The sequence below is a fragment of the Branchiostoma belcheri genome, unplaced genomic scaffold (genome assembly GCF_001625305.1).
Source record: "Branchiostoma belcheri isolate BF01 breed outbred unplaced genomic scaffold, Haploidv18h27 scaffold26, whole genome shotgun sequence".
NCBI classification, from domain to species: Eukaryota; Metazoa; Chordata; class Leptocardii; order Amphioxiformes; family Branchiostomatidae; genus Branchiostoma; species Branchiostoma belcheri.
Genome location: NW_017803865.1, coordinates 2525814 through 2544553, shown reverse-complemented (window position 1 = coordinate 2544553; position 18740 = coordinate 2525814). Strand labels below are relative to the sequence as shown.

At 43.9% G+C, this 18740-nt stretch overlaps 1 protein-coding gene across 1 annotated transcript in view; it reads right to left on the bottom strand.

Moving 5' to 3' along the window:
- The window catches only part of LOC109471808 (muscle M-line assembly protein unc-89-like), a 159851-nt gene that overhangs the window by 4274 nt on the left and 136837 nt on the right, over positions 1-18740 (bottom strand). Inside the window, exons 97-102 of the mRNA XM_019771162.1 lie at positions 12648-12778; positions 12103-12268; positions 9729-9851; positions 8803-8991; positions 4167-4478; positions 811-3732 (exon numbers count right to left, since the gene is read on the bottom strand). Of these exons, the coding sequence (XP_019626721.1) occupies positions 811-3732; positions 4167-4478; positions 8803-8991; positions 9729-9851; positions 12103-12268; positions 12648-12778 (3843 nt within the window). The remainder of the gene's footprint in view (positions 1-810; positions 3733-4166; positions 4479-8802; positions 8992-9728; positions 9852-12102; positions 12269-12647; positions 12779-18740) is intronic.

Genomic DNA, 18740 nt, shown 5'->3' with positions numbered 1-18740 from the left:
CAAATCTTCCAAAGTACACATTTTTTTTCTTCTAATTTTAAACAAATTAAAGGTATGATTACTTGTAAAGCATTGTCAGTAGCAACTACGAAAGTGTTTTAGTCTGATAAATGAAGCCGAGAGTTCAGAAAACAGGAGAGAAAAGACAGGAACTACCGAGGAAAGAACTGCAGACGACAAGACAGGTCTTTAGGTTCTAAGGAGCACCGTTAAGTCTAAGAAAGCACCGTTAATTCTATAGAGGAGGCACCATTATAGACAAAGAAAGATGTTACTTGGTGGAGCTTAAAGAAACAGAACAATCCAGCAAGAGATCTCTACAAGAGATGTTAAGAAATCACTGCAATTAAACCGAAGATGGCTTTTCCACACTTGATGCATTTTTCTTCTTCCATACTATGATTTTTTTCTCTACCTTAGTGTTAGCATTATCTCTAAGCAGATTTAACACATAGCTTGCTGGTCTAAGACAACCACTCTTCCCTATAGCTGCCAGAAAAACCATCTAGAGTATCATTAGCAGCACGTCAGCAGAATGTACTGCACCTGCGCGAAACCCTGATTTTTCACAGTTTTTGTTGGTCACTGTTGCATCAAAATTTTGCCTGTTGCAGAGGATATCTTTTCCAACACAACATTTAGGAATCAACAGACTGGATGTTAACCTTATATGTGCAAATACAGCCTTATATGAGAGGTCCTGCTTAAGTGCTATGCATAATACATTACAGGTTTCGCGCAGGTGCAGTATGTTCTGCTGACGTGCTATCATCAGCCTAATGCTACACAAGAGTTACTACTTCTTAATACCTTTTACGAGAAGCTGGGCAGTGCAGGCAGCTTGTCCATAGTCGTTGTTCAGCTGGCACGTGTAGTCTCCCCCGTCTGACGGTTGTACCTGGCTGATCACGATGCTCGCTGTTTTCTTTGACTCGTCGAAGAGGACTTTTCTGCGTTGGTCTGACTGGATTTCTGTCCCCATGTGTAGCCAGGTTACCTTCGGTAGCGGCGAGCCGGTTACAGCTGCGTCAAACCGCGCTGGCTCTCCGTCTGCGACAGCTACGCTGCTTGGGAACTTGGCAAAGTTCGGCGATTCACCGGTCACGAGCTTGACTTTCTGCCCAGGAGGGTAGACTAGAAGTTGCGCGGTGCACGCGGCTTCTCCGAAGTCGTTTCTCACCCTCGCCGTGTAGTCCCCAGAATCTGACTGTTGAACACTCTCGATGAGTAACACATGCTGGCCTTTTGCCTTGTTACAGATGACTTCTCTGCGCTGGTCTTGTTCAAGCTCCTGGCCGTTGTACTGCCATATAACCGTCGGTTCCGGGTTGCCCGTGACAACCACCTCAAACCTTGCGGCACCACCATCCTCCACTGCCTGGCTGTCCAGCATTTTGGCAAAGTTCGGGGACTCTCCCTTCACCATCTTAACCTTCTGGCCTCGAGGAACAACGTGTAGCTCTGCAGTGCAGGCTGCTTCGCCAAACTGGTTCCCCACTCTTGCTGTGTACTTCCCAGCATCAGCCTTTGTTAACTTCTGTATCACCAGAACGTGGTGGTGGTTTGCTGAGTCTGTGCTGATCTGCCGACGACCGTCTGACTTTAACTCCTGACCATTGTGAAGCCAGGCTACTTCAGGTTCTGGACTCCCAGTGACGATGGTCTCAAACTTAGCTGTGCCGCCCTCTTCCACTGCCTGGGAGTCGGGCATCTTCCCAAAGTTGGGCGGATCCCCCTGGAGCGATTGTTGGGACGTGCCTTGTACCACCATGGTACCACCCTGTACCATCGTTCCTTGGCCACCTTGTACCATGGTGACCTGGCCTCCTTGCACCATTGTACCACCGCCTTGTACCACCATTGTGCCTTGGCTTCCTTGTACCATCATTCCCTGGCCACCTCCTACCACAGTAACTTGGCCTCCTTGTATGCCCTGCCCACTCTGAACAGTCTGGCCCTGGATCACTTGTACTACCTGGTCCCCTCCTGTTGCGCTCTGTGGAGTCCCTCTTGCAGCCTGAACCCTCTGGCCTGCTGCTATGATGCTCTGCGAGAGGCCCTCCAAACCGACTTTCCCTTGTACAACCTGGCTGGCTGTACCCTGTGCAGTTTGGCCTTGTGCAACCTGGAAGGTTTGACCAGCTTGGCCCTGTACAACCTGCACAGTTTGACCAGCTGTGCCTGGTGCAACCTGGAAGGTTTGACCAGCTTGGCCCTGTACAACCTGGACTGTTTGACCGGTTGTACCTTGTGCAACCTGGAAGGTTTGACCAGCTTGGCCTTGTACAACCTGGGTAGCTTGACCAGCTCCCTGTACAACCTGGGTAGCTTGACCAGGCCCCTTGACGTGTTGCACTCCCTCCTGCACTATGGTGACCTTCTGTCCGCGAGGGTAGACCAGAATCTGTGCAGTACACGCTGCAATACCGAAGTCATTCTGCACTCTGGCCGTGTACTCTCCGGAATCCGCTTCCTGCACTTGCTGAATCACCAGACGGTGAGAACGTGCGTCCACAGAGATCTGCCTTCTTGCATCCGCCTGTAGTTCCACCCCTCCAAACAGCCATGTCACAGTCGGTTCTGGGGTTCCACTCGTGACAATTTCCAGCTTTGCAACAGTTCCTTCCTCCACAGCCTGGCTTTCTAACATCTGTGCAAAGTTTGGGGACTCTCCATGAACTAACTGCACCTGTTGACCAGGTGGGTACGTGTGTAGGCTTGACGTACAGGCAGCTTCTCCAAAGTCGTTCCTCACCTTAACAGTGTACTCCCCATCATCCTCACTCTGTACCTTCTGTATCACCAACGCGTGGAGGTGCCTCGCCTGGTCGTACTGCAGCTGCCTCTTCTGATCCGGCCTGATTTCCTTCCCGTTGTGATACCAGGATACTTTCGGCTCCGGATTTCCGCTCACAACAATCTCCAGTCTCGCCGTGCTGCCCTCCTCTGCAGCCTTGCTTTCCAACATCTGTAAGAAGTTTGGTGCCTCTCCTTGTACCAGCTTCACCTTCTGCCCTGGCGGCTGTACGAATAGCTGACCAGTGCAGCCGGCCTCGCCGAATTTATTCATCGCTCTACATGTGTAGTTTCCTTGATCCGACGGCTGCACCTTCTCAATCACCAACGCATAAAGTTGCTGCTTTGCATCTGCGATGAATTTCCTTCTCTGGTCAGCTTTGATTTCTACCCCATTGAAGAGCCAGGAGACAGTGGGTGCGGGTGAACCACCAACTCCAACCTCCATCCTAGCCGTGCTGCCTTCTTCAACAACCTGGCCGCTCAGCATCTTAGTAAAGTTCGGGCCGTCTCCTTCCACTCTCTGTTGCTGTACCTGCTTCTCCTGGAAGAGAAGTTGAGCTGTGCACGCCGTCTCTCCCAATGCGTTCAGAACCTGTAAGGTGTAGTCACCAGAATCCGACACTTGCAGCTTTGTGATGATTAAGACACATCGGCCTGTCTTCCTGTCTACCTGAATCAGATGCCTCGGGTCTCCCTTGATCTCTACACCGTTGTGCAACCAGATAATTTTTGTATCAGGAGAGATGTTTACAAAAGCTTCAAACTTTGCCCGCTCTCCTAGCACAGCCGTCTGGCCCTGCAGGGCTTGTGTAAAGTTTGGAGCTGATGTCGGCCCGTCCACGGTTTCTTTAGTCTTTGGGCCCGGTGCTGCAGCCATTGTTGGTGCCTGCTGCATGACTTGTGTGACTTCCTGCTCCACCACTGTTTCATCCACTGCGGAGTAAGGCAGGAGTTTTGTCAGCTTTCTTTCTTCCAAGTAAGTCTTTGTGTAACTTTATCTTGAACATGCGACAAGGCATGCATTATGTCGCCACGCAGGTGCCCAAAAGAGGCTTCTTGAAAGTTCCATGCAGAGTCACAGATAGGACAGATCCATGCAATCTTAAGGCAGCTTGAAATACGCCTCCTCGAGAAAAAACAGGAAAAGAGACAGATGGCACACGGAAAGGGAGTGAAGTCCTCAAAATGTTGCCATGCATTGTAAACTGTTCGTGCAAAATTGCAAAAATTGCCAGAAAGTTGTCCACCGCAAACCATTACCATGTCTGTATCAGTGTAGAAGGTAGTTGTAGAGGAAAGGTGGTAATGGTTAGCATACACACACTGTTACTCCAGTTCCTATCAGTAAAACAGTAGTGTCCTCTCACCTTGTACAGTAAGCTGTGCCTGGCTCTGCACCTGCCCCGCTGGGTTCACAGCCTTGCACACAATCACCCCCGAGTCTTCAGGCAGACACTCCACAATCACTAAGGAGTACACGTCTCCAAGACGCGACATCTTAAAGTCGGACGATTCCTTAAGTTCAGCACCGTTTTTGTACCAGGTGACAGTGGGGTCAGGTTTGCCCTGGATGCGGCAATCGAATCGTGCGGAGCTTCCTTCAGGAGTGGTTTGGTTTTGCAGGTCTTTTATGAAGGCAGGTGAGACCTGGGCAGGTTTCACTGCTTCTGTGACAGCTTCTGTAAAACCACGGAGTCACTGTCATATATCACATCAACTTATGGTGATACACATTTTACACAGAACCATCAGAAGAATCAGATGTCGAAATTTTCAAACGTTGCCATCAACAAAATAAGTTTACATCCTACAAACTTGAAATTATCGACATAGTCTTGTGTAGCTACTTGGAACATTACTTTGCAACCCAATTCTAAACAATTTTTCATGCAGAATCACATCAAACCAAGGCCCATGCAAAACTAAAGCACTGAGAAAAAACTATTTTTATGCATGGCTGGCCAAAGCAGATGAACTGCATTGATACATGAATGAAGGAATTCTACCACATTTATTCCAAAATTCAGTACTTCTTTCTTTTCCAATCGTTTAATTAAAGCAGCTCCTTGCTAACGAAGCTTGACTGAGTGGAAAACATATGAAATATAATTTTTGCAAGCTGCAATGGAATAACAACAGTACATTTTCATAACGATACAGTAAATGTTGTATACATGACGTAACACAAATGTTCCTATGAAATGACTGCACTAACACGTATACAATAGGTATGGCGTGCAATGATATGTTCTAGCATGAAGCACAGAGCAGAGAATGAAGGCAGGAAAGTGGGTTACCTTGTAATGACTCGGACTACGAAAGGGGTGGGAAAATTCTACGAGATGTAACTTTTGAAAGAAAAAGTCCGCCAGAAAACTGCAACTCGTAGTAGAAAATTATCGCTGCCACAGAAGAGAGGGGTAACCAGAGAAAATAAAGGGAACATGTTTAGAGATTAGACAAGTTTACAAAATTAATACTAAGCAATGCATCGCGCAGGTAAAAAGATTCAAGCAATCGGTTGTTGGTGAGCTTTCTACAGGTAAAAATTAAAGAGAAAGTCCAAATCTAAAGCACTTAATTGCAATTAATTCTGTCAAAGGCTGTTGCTATAGAGACAAGAGGATGTTGCTATGACGACCGTAAGCCGAGAAGCAGAGCAAAATTAATGTTTCTACTTCTAGGAACATGAGAGAAATGCAAGACTAAACACAGGGATAACTATACAATATGAAAAGCATAGACTGGTGGAGATGCTTGTGACATAGTCTTTTTTTAAATGATATGTATGAAGATAAACATATTAAAGCTTGTAGGGGGATTTTTTCTGATTGTGTCACTGATTTCAACATTATATGCTGTAGTTAAACTGGCTGTACACTGAAGGCATGTCATACTGGTCATTTCATGCATATTTTTTAAATCAGACACCAGTCTTTGCTTCAATGTAGTGAAACAAGTTGCGGCAAGCGTGCGGATAGAAACAATGAAAGTATGATCCTATCAAGTTTTCAGGTGTTACTGAAAGTGTGAAGCGAAATTTTCACTTCAGGTGTTACTAAAAAAAACTTTCACTTCAACAGGTGTTGCTGAGAGTGAAAGTGAAGTGAAACTTTCCCTTCAGGTGTTGACAGGTGTGCGTGTGTGACTTACTCTCCACGGCCAGGTCCGCCGCACACTGGTCCTCTCCGGCTGGGTTGACCGCCACGACCTTGTAGGTTCCGGCGTCTTCAGGGAAAGCCTCGCTGATGTTTAAGACATAGTACTCGCCCTCGGACATCAGCTGGAAGAACTTGGACGGCTTGATGGGAGAATCGTTACGGTACCACGTAACGTCCACCTCTGGGGAGGGAGAGGGATACAACATAAGATTCAGTACCATCATAATCATACATGTACAGTCTAGTACAGATATGGTACCACGTAATGTCCACCTTTGTGGAAGGGAGAACGAGAGAGATTAACATTCAGTACCAAGGACGGGTAAACAACAGTGTAACGTGTAGGCAGATTTACATATTACATATACATAGGGTACAACATAATGTCTACTTTTGGGGAAGGTAGATTTAGTACAGCTTAACATTCAGTACCAAGGACAAGTACCTATCAGGCAGATTCATACAATCATGTACAGATATGGTAACAGGTAACATCCACCTCTGGGGGAGGGAGATGGGGACAGTTTAACATTCAGTACCAAGGACAGGGACATGTCAGTGTATCTAGAAGTTAGTTTTACCAGTGAATTCCAAGTACCCCCTTTGTCCACCTCTGTGGAAGGGAGATCACAGCTTAAGATTCAGTACCAAGGACAGGTACATGTCAGTGTAACTGGTAGTCAGATTCACCAGGGGATTCATACTATCATGTACAAGAATGTTACTAAGCAAAGTTCATCAATGTGCAAGGGAGAAGAGAAGTGCCTGACATTCAGTGCTATGAACAGGCACATATCTATATATGTACAGATATGGTACCACATAACATTCATCTCTGTGGAAGGGTGAATAGTACCAAGGAATACATTTGAGAAATTCACAGAAAATTTCATTGTAACAAGTAGGCCAACTACTCTCATCTATCTTCAACATATTACCAGAAGTGAGAAGAAAAGCTAACTTTCAGCACCAAGGACAGAGACAATATTCATGGTTTATATATAAGTGCACATGGCTTTCAGTACCAAGGACAGGGAAACTAAGAAAAGAAAGAGTGTCCTCACCGGTTCCCTCGATCCTGCAGGTGAAGCCTGCTCCCTCTCCCTCGCGAGTCTCGGTACCCTGGATGGGCTCCAGGATGCGGGGCGGCCGCACCTCCTCCTCCATCGCTTCCTCCACTCCATGCTCTGTACAACATGCACAACGGCTTGGAAACGGCGCTCATACAGGCTAATGTAGCTAATGATAGCCTCATAATTAGCTAAGATAGTTTCATACTATAATAATTTTGTAGATGGCTTGCTCTATAACTTCATGAACTGTGTCTAAGGTGTGTGTGTATGTGTGTGTGTGTGTGTGTGTGTGAGTGAGTGAGTGAAAGACATTTCCTAAAGACTGATTTTGCACTAGACAGCTAGCTATTCATTGGAAAATAGCAGCCTGTTTATGGTCAGCATTTTCATTCAAGGAACCATTATTTTAAGTAGAGACATATGTTAGAAGTGACTGGTTGATATTTAAAAGTATTTTTCACTCCTTCGAAACCCTGTGCTTGACGCTACCCATACTTAATGTATCTGTATCTGCATAGATCTGAAAGCTGATCTGAGTTTGATTTTTGAGTAAGGTTATCTACAACATTCACTTGATAATGTTCTATGGTTGGCTGTAAGGAGTTAGTAAGAGCACAGTATGATCCTAGCACTATGTGTTTGAGGAAGGCAGAGCATGAAATGCCAGAGGACAGAACTTTCCAACCCACACAACATTTATTGATCAAAGCCACAGAGATACAGTGAAGAGAGTGAGAGAGAGAGAGAAACAGTCGTTTTGGCAAGAAATGGAAATTGACAGAGACAAGTTTGACAGAAATGGCAGTGGTGTAGAAGTGGTTTTGAGCAGAAAACATGGCTCAGAAAATGTGAAGAGAGACGGAGAAAGGAGGACAAATAGAAATGAAAAACATTGAGATGAGAGAGATGTAGGTTTCCTAGGAAACGGCTTCCTAGGAAACCAGAAAAGGAAGAAAAATAGGACAAAACTGACAGCAACGGGAAGCAACAATGGGATATGATTTGGTCCCATTTTAGGACGGTTATTTTTTTCATCTATTTTTTTACTGCAGGAATTTAACAAAGTGGGACAAAACCACATCAAAAAACAGAAAAGTGGATGAAAATTGGGGAAAAGGGTGCATGAGAATTTTGCAGATTNTTGGTGAGCTTTCTACAGGTAAAAATTAAAGAGAAAGTCCAAATCTACAGCACTTAATTGCAATTAATTCTGTCAGAGGCTGTTGCTATAGAGACAAGAGGATGTTGCTATGACGACCGTAAGCCGAGAAGCAGAGCAAAATTAATGTTTCTACTTCTAGGAACATGAGAGAAATGCAAGACTAAACACAGGGATAACTATACAATATGAAAAGCATAGACTGGTGGAGATGCTTGTGACATAGTCTTTTTTTAAATGATATGTATGAAGATAAACATATTAAAGCTTGTAGGGGGATTTTTTCTGATTGTGTCACTGATTTCAACATTATATGCTGTAGTTAAACTGGCTGTACACTGAAGGCATGTCATACTGGTCATTTCATGCATATTTTTTAAATCAGACACCAGTCTATGCTTCAATGTAGTGAAACAAGTTGCGGCAAGCGTGCAGATAGAAACAATGAAAGTATGATCCTATCAAGTTTTCAGGTGTTACTGAAAGTGTGAAGCGAAATTTTCACTTCAGGTGTTACGGAAAAAAACTTTCACTTCAACAGGTGTTGCTGAGAGTGAAAGTGAAGTGAAATTTCCCTTCAGGAGTTGACAGGTGTGCGTGTGTGACTTACTCTCCACGGCCAGGTCCGCGGCACACTGGTCCTCTCCGGCCGGGTTGACCGCCACGACCTTGTAGGTTCCGGCGTCTTCAGGGAAAGCCTCGCTGATGTTTAAGACATAGTACTCGCCCTCGGACATCAGCTGGAAGAACTTGGACGGCTTGATGGGAGAATCGTTACGGTACCACGTAACGTCCACCTCTGGGGGAGGGAGAGGGATACAACATAAGATTCAGCACCAAGGACAGGGACATATCAGATTCATACATTTGTACATGTACAGATACGGTATCATGTTACGTCCACCTCTGGGGTTGGAGGATGAGAACAGTAAAAGATTCAGTACTATGGACAGGTAGATCAGATTCATACATGTACATGTATGTATATGGTACCACGTAATGTCCACCTTTGTGGAAGGGAGAACGAGAGAGATTAACATTCAGTACCAAGAACGGGTAAACAACAGTGTAACAGATAGTCAGATTTACATACATACGGTGCAATCTAATGTCCACCTGGCTGCAATGTACTTTTTTAAGGATCATGTTGATCAAATAAACCAGTCATTCATTCATTCATTCATTCATTCATTCACTTTGTGGAGACAGACAGAGCTTAACATTCAGTACCAAGGACAGGCACAGATTAGACACATTTAACAACTATGGAGAGATACACTACCAAGTATTGTAAAGGTCTGTAGAGGGGAGATGAATACATTGACAAGAACCCATGTGTCAAGAATCATACAAGAATGCTTCATGTTTTCCATTTCTCTGGATAATAGGAAGTCATCAGCTTACCATTCATTCACTGGTTAGCATTGCATCGTATCGTGGAGCTTTGATATATAAGTCAGTGGAAGTGAGAAGAAGCAAACTAGACTTTCAGTACCAAGGACAGGGAAACTGTAAGAAAAGAAAGAGTGTCCTCACCGGTTCCCTCGATCCTGCAGGTGAAGCCTGCTCCCTCTCCCTCACGAGTCTCGGTACCCTGAATGGGCTCCAGGATGCGGGGCGGCCGCACCTCCTCCTCCATCGCTTCCTCCACTCCATGCTCTGTACAACATGCACAACGGCTTGGAAACGGCGCTCATACAGGCTAATCTAGCTAATGATAGCCTCATAATTAGCTAAGATTCATAATTAGCTAAGTTTCATACTATAATAATTTTGTAGATGGCTTGCTCTATAACTTTATGAACTGTGTCTAAGGTGTGTGTGTATGTGTGTGTGTGTGTGTGTGAGTGAGTGAAAGACATTTCCTAAAGACTGATTTTGCACTAGATAGCTAGCTATTCATTGGAAAATAGCAGCCTGTTTATGGTCAGCATTTTCATTCAAGGAACCATTATTTTAAGTAGAGACATATGTTAGAAGTGACTGGTTGATATTTAAAAGTATTTTTCACTCCTTTGAAACCCTGTGCTTGACGCTACCCATACTTAATGTATCTGTATCTGCATAGATCTGAAAGCTGATCTGAGTTTGATTTTTGAGTAAGGTTATCTACAACATTCACTTGATAATGTTCTATGGTTGGCTGTAAGGAGTTAGTAAGAGCACAGTATGATCCTAGCACTATGTGTTTGAGGAAGGCAGAGCATGAAATGCCAGAGGACAGAACTTTCCAACCCACACAACATTTATTGATCAAAGCCACAGAGATACAGTGAAGAGAGTGAGAGAGAGAGAAACAGACGTTTTGGCAAGAAATGAAAATCGACAGAGAGACAAGTTTGCTGACAGAAATGGCAGTGGTGTAGAAGTGGTTTTGAGCAGAAAACATGGCTCAGAAAATGTGAAGAGAGACGGAGAAAGGAGGACAAATAGAAATGAAAAACATTGAGATGAGAGAGATGTAGGTTTCCTAGGAAACGGCTTCCTAGGAAACCAGAAAAGTGAAGAAAAATAGGAAAAACGCTGACAGCAACAGGAAGCAACAATGGGATATGATTTGGTCCCATTTTAGGACGGTGTTTTTTCTATCATTTTTTTACTTGCAGGAATTTAACAAAGTGGACAAAAACCACAATCAAAAAACAGAAAAGTGGATGAAAATGGGAAAGGTGCATGAGAATTTTGCAGATTTGATGATATTTGTGAATTTGAGCCACATTTCTTGCCCCCTACCATGACAATAGGAGTTTGAAATGTACATTTCAGCAGAGAAAGGCAGACAGAAAAGTTGAGAAGAAGCATGAATGATTTTTGACAGTCTTGTTATCAGAGAAGACACCAAGTTGTCCACGTCATAGGGTAATAAAATTAGTCATTCTCCCCTTCCTTCCAAGGTCGTTGCTATGAGGGGGTTGCTAAGGGGTTCGCGTCACATGACTAATTTTATTACCCACAATGCACCCTTCCCAGAATGCAGCAGTGATCATAGTTTTGTGTTGGTGGGTTGGATAGTTTTCGCTGGCGATTGGTTAGTCGGTCGTGACCAATTTTATTACCCTAATAGCAGAGGACTTGGTCCTTTTACACAGGACAGATCAAGGAGGCAAAGAGAGTAAAGTATACAATACAAATCAACCTTTCTTTGCACCCTAGTAGAAAATTTCCTACCTATAACCTACTTAAAGAATTGTTTGTACTCTAAACTCATACCAAAGAAAGAAAGAAGGAGAAACACACACACACACACACACATGCAGCACATGGTGCCGCACTAGCCAGAATATCTCCCTGGAGACAGTTGAATTAAGTTTCCTAACTAATAAAGATACATGTAGAACACCCCTATATTTTAGACCTTCAAAACCAAACAAATTTTCACTCAAAGGAAAAAAGGCAACTGGGGAAAAAAATCAGCCTTGGCACCATTTGAAATTTGGTAAAAGGGGCAACCCTTTCAAAAGCCCTTCCCTTGACACTTGTAGCTGCCTCTTGGAAGGAATCTTAGTGACGATTTTACTTAAGGAACAAATGTCTCAAGACACAGGTCACCAACTCCTTGAGACACAGCCTGACCTTGGGGCATGCAGGCTTTTGTCCTTGGAATCCTTTTCAAAAATCTTAAAGGGCAGGAAAGACTTGGGGTTTCTACCATGAAAAAGTCTAAGAAGTTGCTTTTTTTTTTCAAACATTTCGTGAATATAATTTGCATGCTAATTTGCTGAAAATAGCTGTTTTGAATTCTGCAAGCATGAAACACAACCCGCACAAAGTTTCCTTGCAGAGTCTTGAAGAACAAACTTTAACTCTTTAAGAACAAATCCTAATCTTCAGTGAGAAGAGTAGATCTCCCTAAAGTAATTGATCTTCTTGTTCTCGACCAACTCGTATTTAGTATTGCTGAACAATTTACCCTCGACCAGGAGCTGGGCGGAGCTTGTTGCCATGCCGACGTCGTTGCTAGCGACGCAGGCGTACTCTGCGCTGTCCTCGATGGCGGCGTTGATGACCAGGAGGGTGTGCGTGTTACCGTCGGTTACGAACTTGTACTTGTCGCCCTCTGCGATCGGCTGGCCATTCTGAAGGACAAAATCAAATGCAAGTTTATTGCACAACATTTGTAAGTGGCACAATGTAAGTCAAAGTGTTGTAAAAGACTTGAACTAATTACAATTAAGTAGTACAATCCACTTGTCAAATCTATGCTATACAACATTGATAGAAGACACGGTATAAAGAGTAATGAAGAACATTCTATAAGACTACCGGCTCATTACATTAATCTATGTACAATATATACAGTCATGAATTAAGAGCTATACAATATTTATAGAAGTCACAAGGAGGAATTGTATGTCTACTATACAGCTAGCTACATTATATGTTGTACATATCTGAGCACGGTTCTGGATATAAAAGCATGGTTCTGGATACAGCAGTAGTGAAAGCCTTATGTACCTTCAGCCAGCTGATCTGTGGCGGGGGGTGTCCACACACGGTGCCGTGGAAGCGGATAGGTTCTCCCGCCTCCACAATGTGACTCTTCAGGGTCTGGGTGAACTGGGGAGCTGCCAACTCTAGCTCAGCCGCTGGAGGGAACAGGAAAGGGGCAACGTTAGCTGTCAGAAACATCATGTACAAATGTGCAGGAGAAGTCCCATACAGTCGAACCTGTACTAGTGACCACCTCTGCACAAGACGGACAGAACAGGAAAGGGGCAACGTTAGCTGTCAGACTCAGAAACATCATACACAAGTATACAGAAGTCACATATAGTCGAAACTGTTCTAGTGACCACCTCTGCATAAGAAAGGTTTTGACTGAAGGAAGATCAGGACAGGATCCAACTGCCACTGTTTGTCGTGTCCAAAGTTTACATGAAATGTGCCTGTTGCCCACAATGTTAGACGTAAACTCTTTTGCATAGGAATTTCTGCTGTTTCGTCTAGTGGTCACCACAATGATAAAGGTCAATGACCTGCATGTAGAGGTGTATAGATCGGTGAGAGGGTAGACCACAGCACATGTCAGACAAACAAATCACACAACAAACCACCAGTCCTCCAAACCACGAAGTAGGGTTGACAATCGAACCACAAGGGGGGAAGGTAAAAGGTCAAAGTACCAGGAAAATGGTCAAAGTTCATCGCAAGGATGTGGAATGTGGGGACCTTGGTTATTGGGGCTCGACACTGAAAAGGTGATGTAGGGGTCTTCAGGAGGGCATGTATTTGTGTGTCAAAGGTCAGGGTCATGGGTCAAAGGACAATGCTAAGCAGTCACCCTCCAAAGTCTTCTGCCTCTTAAGTTTGCCTTCTTCCAAACCCTCCAGGAAGGAATCGGTTTGTTCCTCAGTTTTCTGTTGCTTAGGCTTTACTTCTTCTCCATCCTCCTTATCCCAAGCTTCCTTCCTCTTTCCCTTCCCATCTTCCAGGTTCACAAGGAACTCACTGTCTTTCTCCCCAACTGCAGAAAGCAGAGACACGTGAAGCAGCATGCTGCAGCCATGCAACTGTCTGCGGTTAGCCAGCGGTGGCAATGGATTGCTTTGCTACCTGAGGCTTAAGTGTGAATTTTTTGCTTGATTTTTGAAGTAGATCCACGACCATCTGAATAAGGCATTAAGCAACCCACCAATCATAAGCTATGGATGGCAGTTTGAATATTCAAACCAACCAATGGGGACATCTGTAAGAAAGCATGCATCCTGCATTTGAGACTGATATGAATCTATAGTGACTTTTTTGATAGAAGAAATAGTTTGCAGTTTTGTGAAGGTTTCTCTCAGCTATTACAGCAAACAAACCCAGTTTAAAATTTATCATTCTGATTCTGTGGCCTACAGGATCATTAAAACTTAAACATTCCATTTACTTTTGAGTTACACCTAACTACTGCCCTTTTCTTCCCAAATTCTACAAGTAACGGTCCCAACAATGGAGCAAAGCAAAGCATATGCAGCAGTCTCAGGAGCCCAAAACTTAATGCACAGCATATATGACTGATGGGGAATGGATTTTAGCGTTTTGATGTGATTATTATGATCATTCCGGGATGTTGAAGGATGAATTTTGCATGAATAGGGAGAATAATGATGGGAAGGGGATTAACTAATTTAAAAAAAAATTCTGGGTCTGTTTCAAAGTATATCATTGTGTTTAACGGGGATTCAAATCTGTACTTTCCATCCATTATTATCACGGTGACTATTTATCATAGTTGTGAGCTGTTCCTAAAAACAATCTATCTAATCACAAAGATTGTGAGTGGTATACTGTACTTATTGAGTAGAATTAAAAGTTTAATATCTACTACTCTCACACATAATTTTAACAACTAAGCTTTTCCACACGATGAGATCAAACACTTCAACGCGTAGATTATTGATTTTAGTTTCGCAGGTAAGAAACTGCAAATCGCAACTTCTTAAGATACTCATGATCTTTAAGAAGTCTGGTTAATAGACTGAGATTTGTGAGGATCTAAGTCTACCACATCAGCCTCACCCTCTGTGTACTGTTGGAAGCTCTCGTACTGGAAGTCTTGATTTCGCTCAATTCCTGCTTTTCTCAATTGTCTGGGTCCCTCTAAACTAGCCAGGAAACTGTCTTCTTCAGATGCATCTAAGACATTGCCTTTGTTCTTTAAGACATTTCCATCTGAGGAAGGTGAGAAGTCATCTTCAAACCTGCACTGGGCAGCTTCAAGATGCTTTTGTTTTCCATCTTGCAATCTCGACAAGAAGGGATCAACATCTTGAGATGAAGAGAAAGGATCCTGGCTTTCTTGTAGCTCGGATACCTTAAAGTGCTTGGGTCCTTCTAGGAAAGAAAAAGAAGTGTCATCGAGGTCTGCTGACTTCCTTTTAAGGTGTGGCTGTGAAGTATCTGACAACTCTTCTTCTTGCTCCTTAAATCTCGCAAGCCGCTGCTCCTTTGGTTCTTCTAAGCTCTCCAAGAAGGGATCTTTCTCCTCAAGGAATGGATCACCTTCTTTAGCATGTTGAGGCTTTGTGTAACCCTTCTCCAAGAACGTTGCTTGTCGCAAGTCTCTAGGTTCTTGCAAACTGGCAAGGAAGGGATCTTCTGGCTGTGGTGTTCCCTCATCAGTGCTAGACACATGTTCTTCTATGTCTTCGTTACGCCTTGAGATGCTGCGCTGTTCCTTTGCTGGCTCCAAACTTGCTAGAAAGACGTCTTCTTCTGTAGCAAACTTCTCCAGCCTCCCTTGATTGTTTAAGGACGGACAAGTCTCAGCCTGCATGCTGGCTAGCCTGTCTTGTTTTGGTTTCTCCAAGCTGGCTAAGAAAGGATCCACTGGTTCATCAGACTCTTCATCTTCAGAACCATCAGAGTCAAGCAGATTCCGGTCATCCACTTCTTCAGCAGAATCTGTTTCTTCTTCAGTTTCTGAAGATTCTGTCTCGCTGCTGGCCACCTTCTCAGGCTCCTCCTGTTCTTCAATAGGAGCTAAGAAAGAGACGGTCCTTCCCTGCACAACCACATCAGTCTCAATTTGCTTTTCTGGGAACCCCACAAGGAAAGTTTTGCTCTGTTCCTCGAGAGCTGCTAGCCTTCTCTGTCTAAGATCTTCCAGGCTCTTTAAGAAGGGATCCTGATCTTCAAGATGGTCTCCAAAGGCACCTTGCTCCCGTAATGTCTTAAGACGCTGCCTGCGGATGTCCTCTAAACTTGCCAAGAATGGATCAGTTTCTTCACCACCTATTTCAGGTGTTTCTAGTGCTTGTTCAGCCCCTTCCTGCTTTGCTTCCTCAAATTTAGGTGGTGATGTTTCTAGCTCTGCAGCCCCTATTTTACCCCCTACCTCTGAAGCAGATTGTATTTGAGATGAAGTACTCTCTTGCCAGAATGCAGGATCAAATGGCTCTGGCTTTTTCTTTGGCCTTTCCAAACCTTCAACATCTTCAGTCTGTACAGTATCTCTTTCTAAGTCTTCTTCAGGTGTTTCTTCCACCTCAGTTTCCACCTCAGAACCTTCCCCTGAGAAAAAAGCAGTCCTCTCTTCTGCAGTTCCTTCCGCAAAAGGCTCACCCTCACCTTCTAAATCTTCAAGACTTTCCTGGCTTTCGTCTTCTTCCTCGATGCTTGCCAGTGAGGAGTTTACTGTCCTGTCAGTGTCACTCCCCTGGCCTCTTCCCATCTCTACGTCTTCTACATTCTCCAAGATCCGGTCCACTTCCTCTTCCAAGTCATAGCTGTCACCACTGTCTCCATCTTCTTCTGTGCTTTCTTCATAGTCACTCTCACTTTCATCTGAGTCTTCTTCTTCATCCTCAAGACTGATTACCTGAGTTTCCCGACTCCACTTTGGCCTCTCTAAGAGATGAACGAGTTTTCGCACGTCTTTCTGTATGGTCTTTGCTCCTTTCTCCTTTTCTTCTTCAAGGGCGGCTAAAGAGGGTGAACTAGAGATCTCACTGTTACCCACTTGGAGGGACTCTCGCTTTGCTTTGCCATCTTGCAAACCTGACAGAAATTCATCACTACCTGCTTCTATCCTAGCCTCTCTTCTATGTTTTGGATCCTCAAGACTTGATAGAAACTCTTCCTCTTTACCATATATCTCTTCCTCAGTATCATCTGCTTGAAGAGACTCTCGCTTTGCTTTAGGGTCTTGCAAATCTGCTAGAAATTGATCACTACCTGCTTCAATTGTTGCTTCTCTTCTATGTTTTGGATCCTCAAGACTTGAGAGAAACTCTTCCTGCATTCCAGCATCACTGGAACCAAATCGTTTGGCTACTGGTCCTTGTAAACTCGTTAGAAAAATGTTTTCTACATCAGATGCTACTAAGCTGTGTGTTGGCTCATCTGAAAGAGGCATATTGGTTTCATCATCTGTTGTAAAGGAATCCTTTGTTTTTGTTTCATCTAAAGAGACAAGGAAAGTGTCCTCTCCTGCTTCCCAGCCCAACAGCCTTCTGTTCTTCCCTTCTTCCAAAGCTGTGAGGAAAGCCTGAGCTTCTAAGTCATGCTGAAACTCTTCTGTTTCTTCATCCCATGTTGGGAATGGAGAGTCAACTTCCTCATCTGGTCCGAAGTGTGTGGAATCCTCCTCCGCATCTGAGATGTCCTCAAAATCTTCAGGAGCAACATCAACATCTTCTACTGGACTTATTTCTGCACCATTTTCTTGAAAGACATCGTCCGAGATAGAATCAGACACAGAGTCAGATGGCGGGGATGGCTGAATGTTAGCTTTACGCAGCTCACTTGCTTCTGTCAAACTTGTGAGGAAAGTATCTTCCTCTTTCGGTAGCTCCTTTGTATGAGAAACAGGCATGATGCTTTCCTCTTCCCTTGCCATTGCGCGTCTTTCTTTGGGTTCAGCCAAGCTTTCGAGGAAAACTTCAGACTCAGAGACTGACTCATGTTCAGGGGGAGGAGATGTGGGTATATTTTCTTTCCGCTTGTCTCTCATTTCTGAAATACTTTCCAGAAAAGCATCCCCTGACTCAGTATGTTGTGGCAGTACAGGTCCTGTTACAAGCATGGGGCTATCCTCTTCCCTAGTGACTGCCCGCTGTTGCCTTGGCTCTGCCAAGCTTTCCAGAAAAGCCTCAGGTTCTGAATCAGATTTAGGAAGTTCCAGGAAGGGATTTTCAGCAGTTTTAGAACCAGAAGGAATGTCAGATTCCAGGAAAATGTTTGCCTTATTAGGAAATGTGGGCTCTCTTTCAGTTTCAGTTCTTTCCTGCTGTTCAGTTAGCAAGGATTCACACCTTTGTCGAGTTTCCTGTAAACTTGTCAGGAAAATGTCACCTTGTTGTCGGAAAGGTTTTGGTTTTGCCAAGTTAGCCAGGAAAGTGTCTGTTCTCTGATGAATGACAACTTGAGACCTTTTCTTCCATCCTTGCAAGCTTGGGAAGAAAACGCTGGCGTCTCCAAGAGGTGCTATTCATGCAAAAACATATGGGAAGCCAGATATCTGTAAAGCTCACTCTGAGGAATGAGCTCAACAAATACCAGGTACAAAACAGATTGAACAGACATAATTTTTTGTCATTTTTTGGTTAATGTCAAGTTTTGGTTTCAGTTGTCAAGAAATCGGGATTAAGACAAAGAGAAGAAAAAGATGTTTTTCAGAGAACTAGGCAGAGATGTGAATCCTTCTTAGTTGCATCATTACACCTACTTTATGTTTTGAATATTTGGGCAAGGGTGATGCTAGCTAGGAGCAGTTTATGGAAGACTTGCCTTTTTTGGCAATTCAGTTAAAAGCTAGAGAAGAAAAAGGAGTCTTAATCTTATGAAGGAACTACCGACCGAGTTGGTTATGATTTAACATATTACTCTTAGAAGACTGGAGGCAACACCTACACTGCTGAATCAGACACAGATAGGAGAAGACTAAATAAAACTGGATAAGGAAGGGAAAGGGCTGTGAGGGTGTCACAAGTGAACAAAGTAATGTAAAACTGGAGATTCCATTAGAGAGCATAGGAAGAGAGTAGTATGAGGGGTCACACCAGGACTTTGTAGCTAAAGGTATACGTGTGTGTGAGGAGGTATAGATGTAGAGTGACAGAT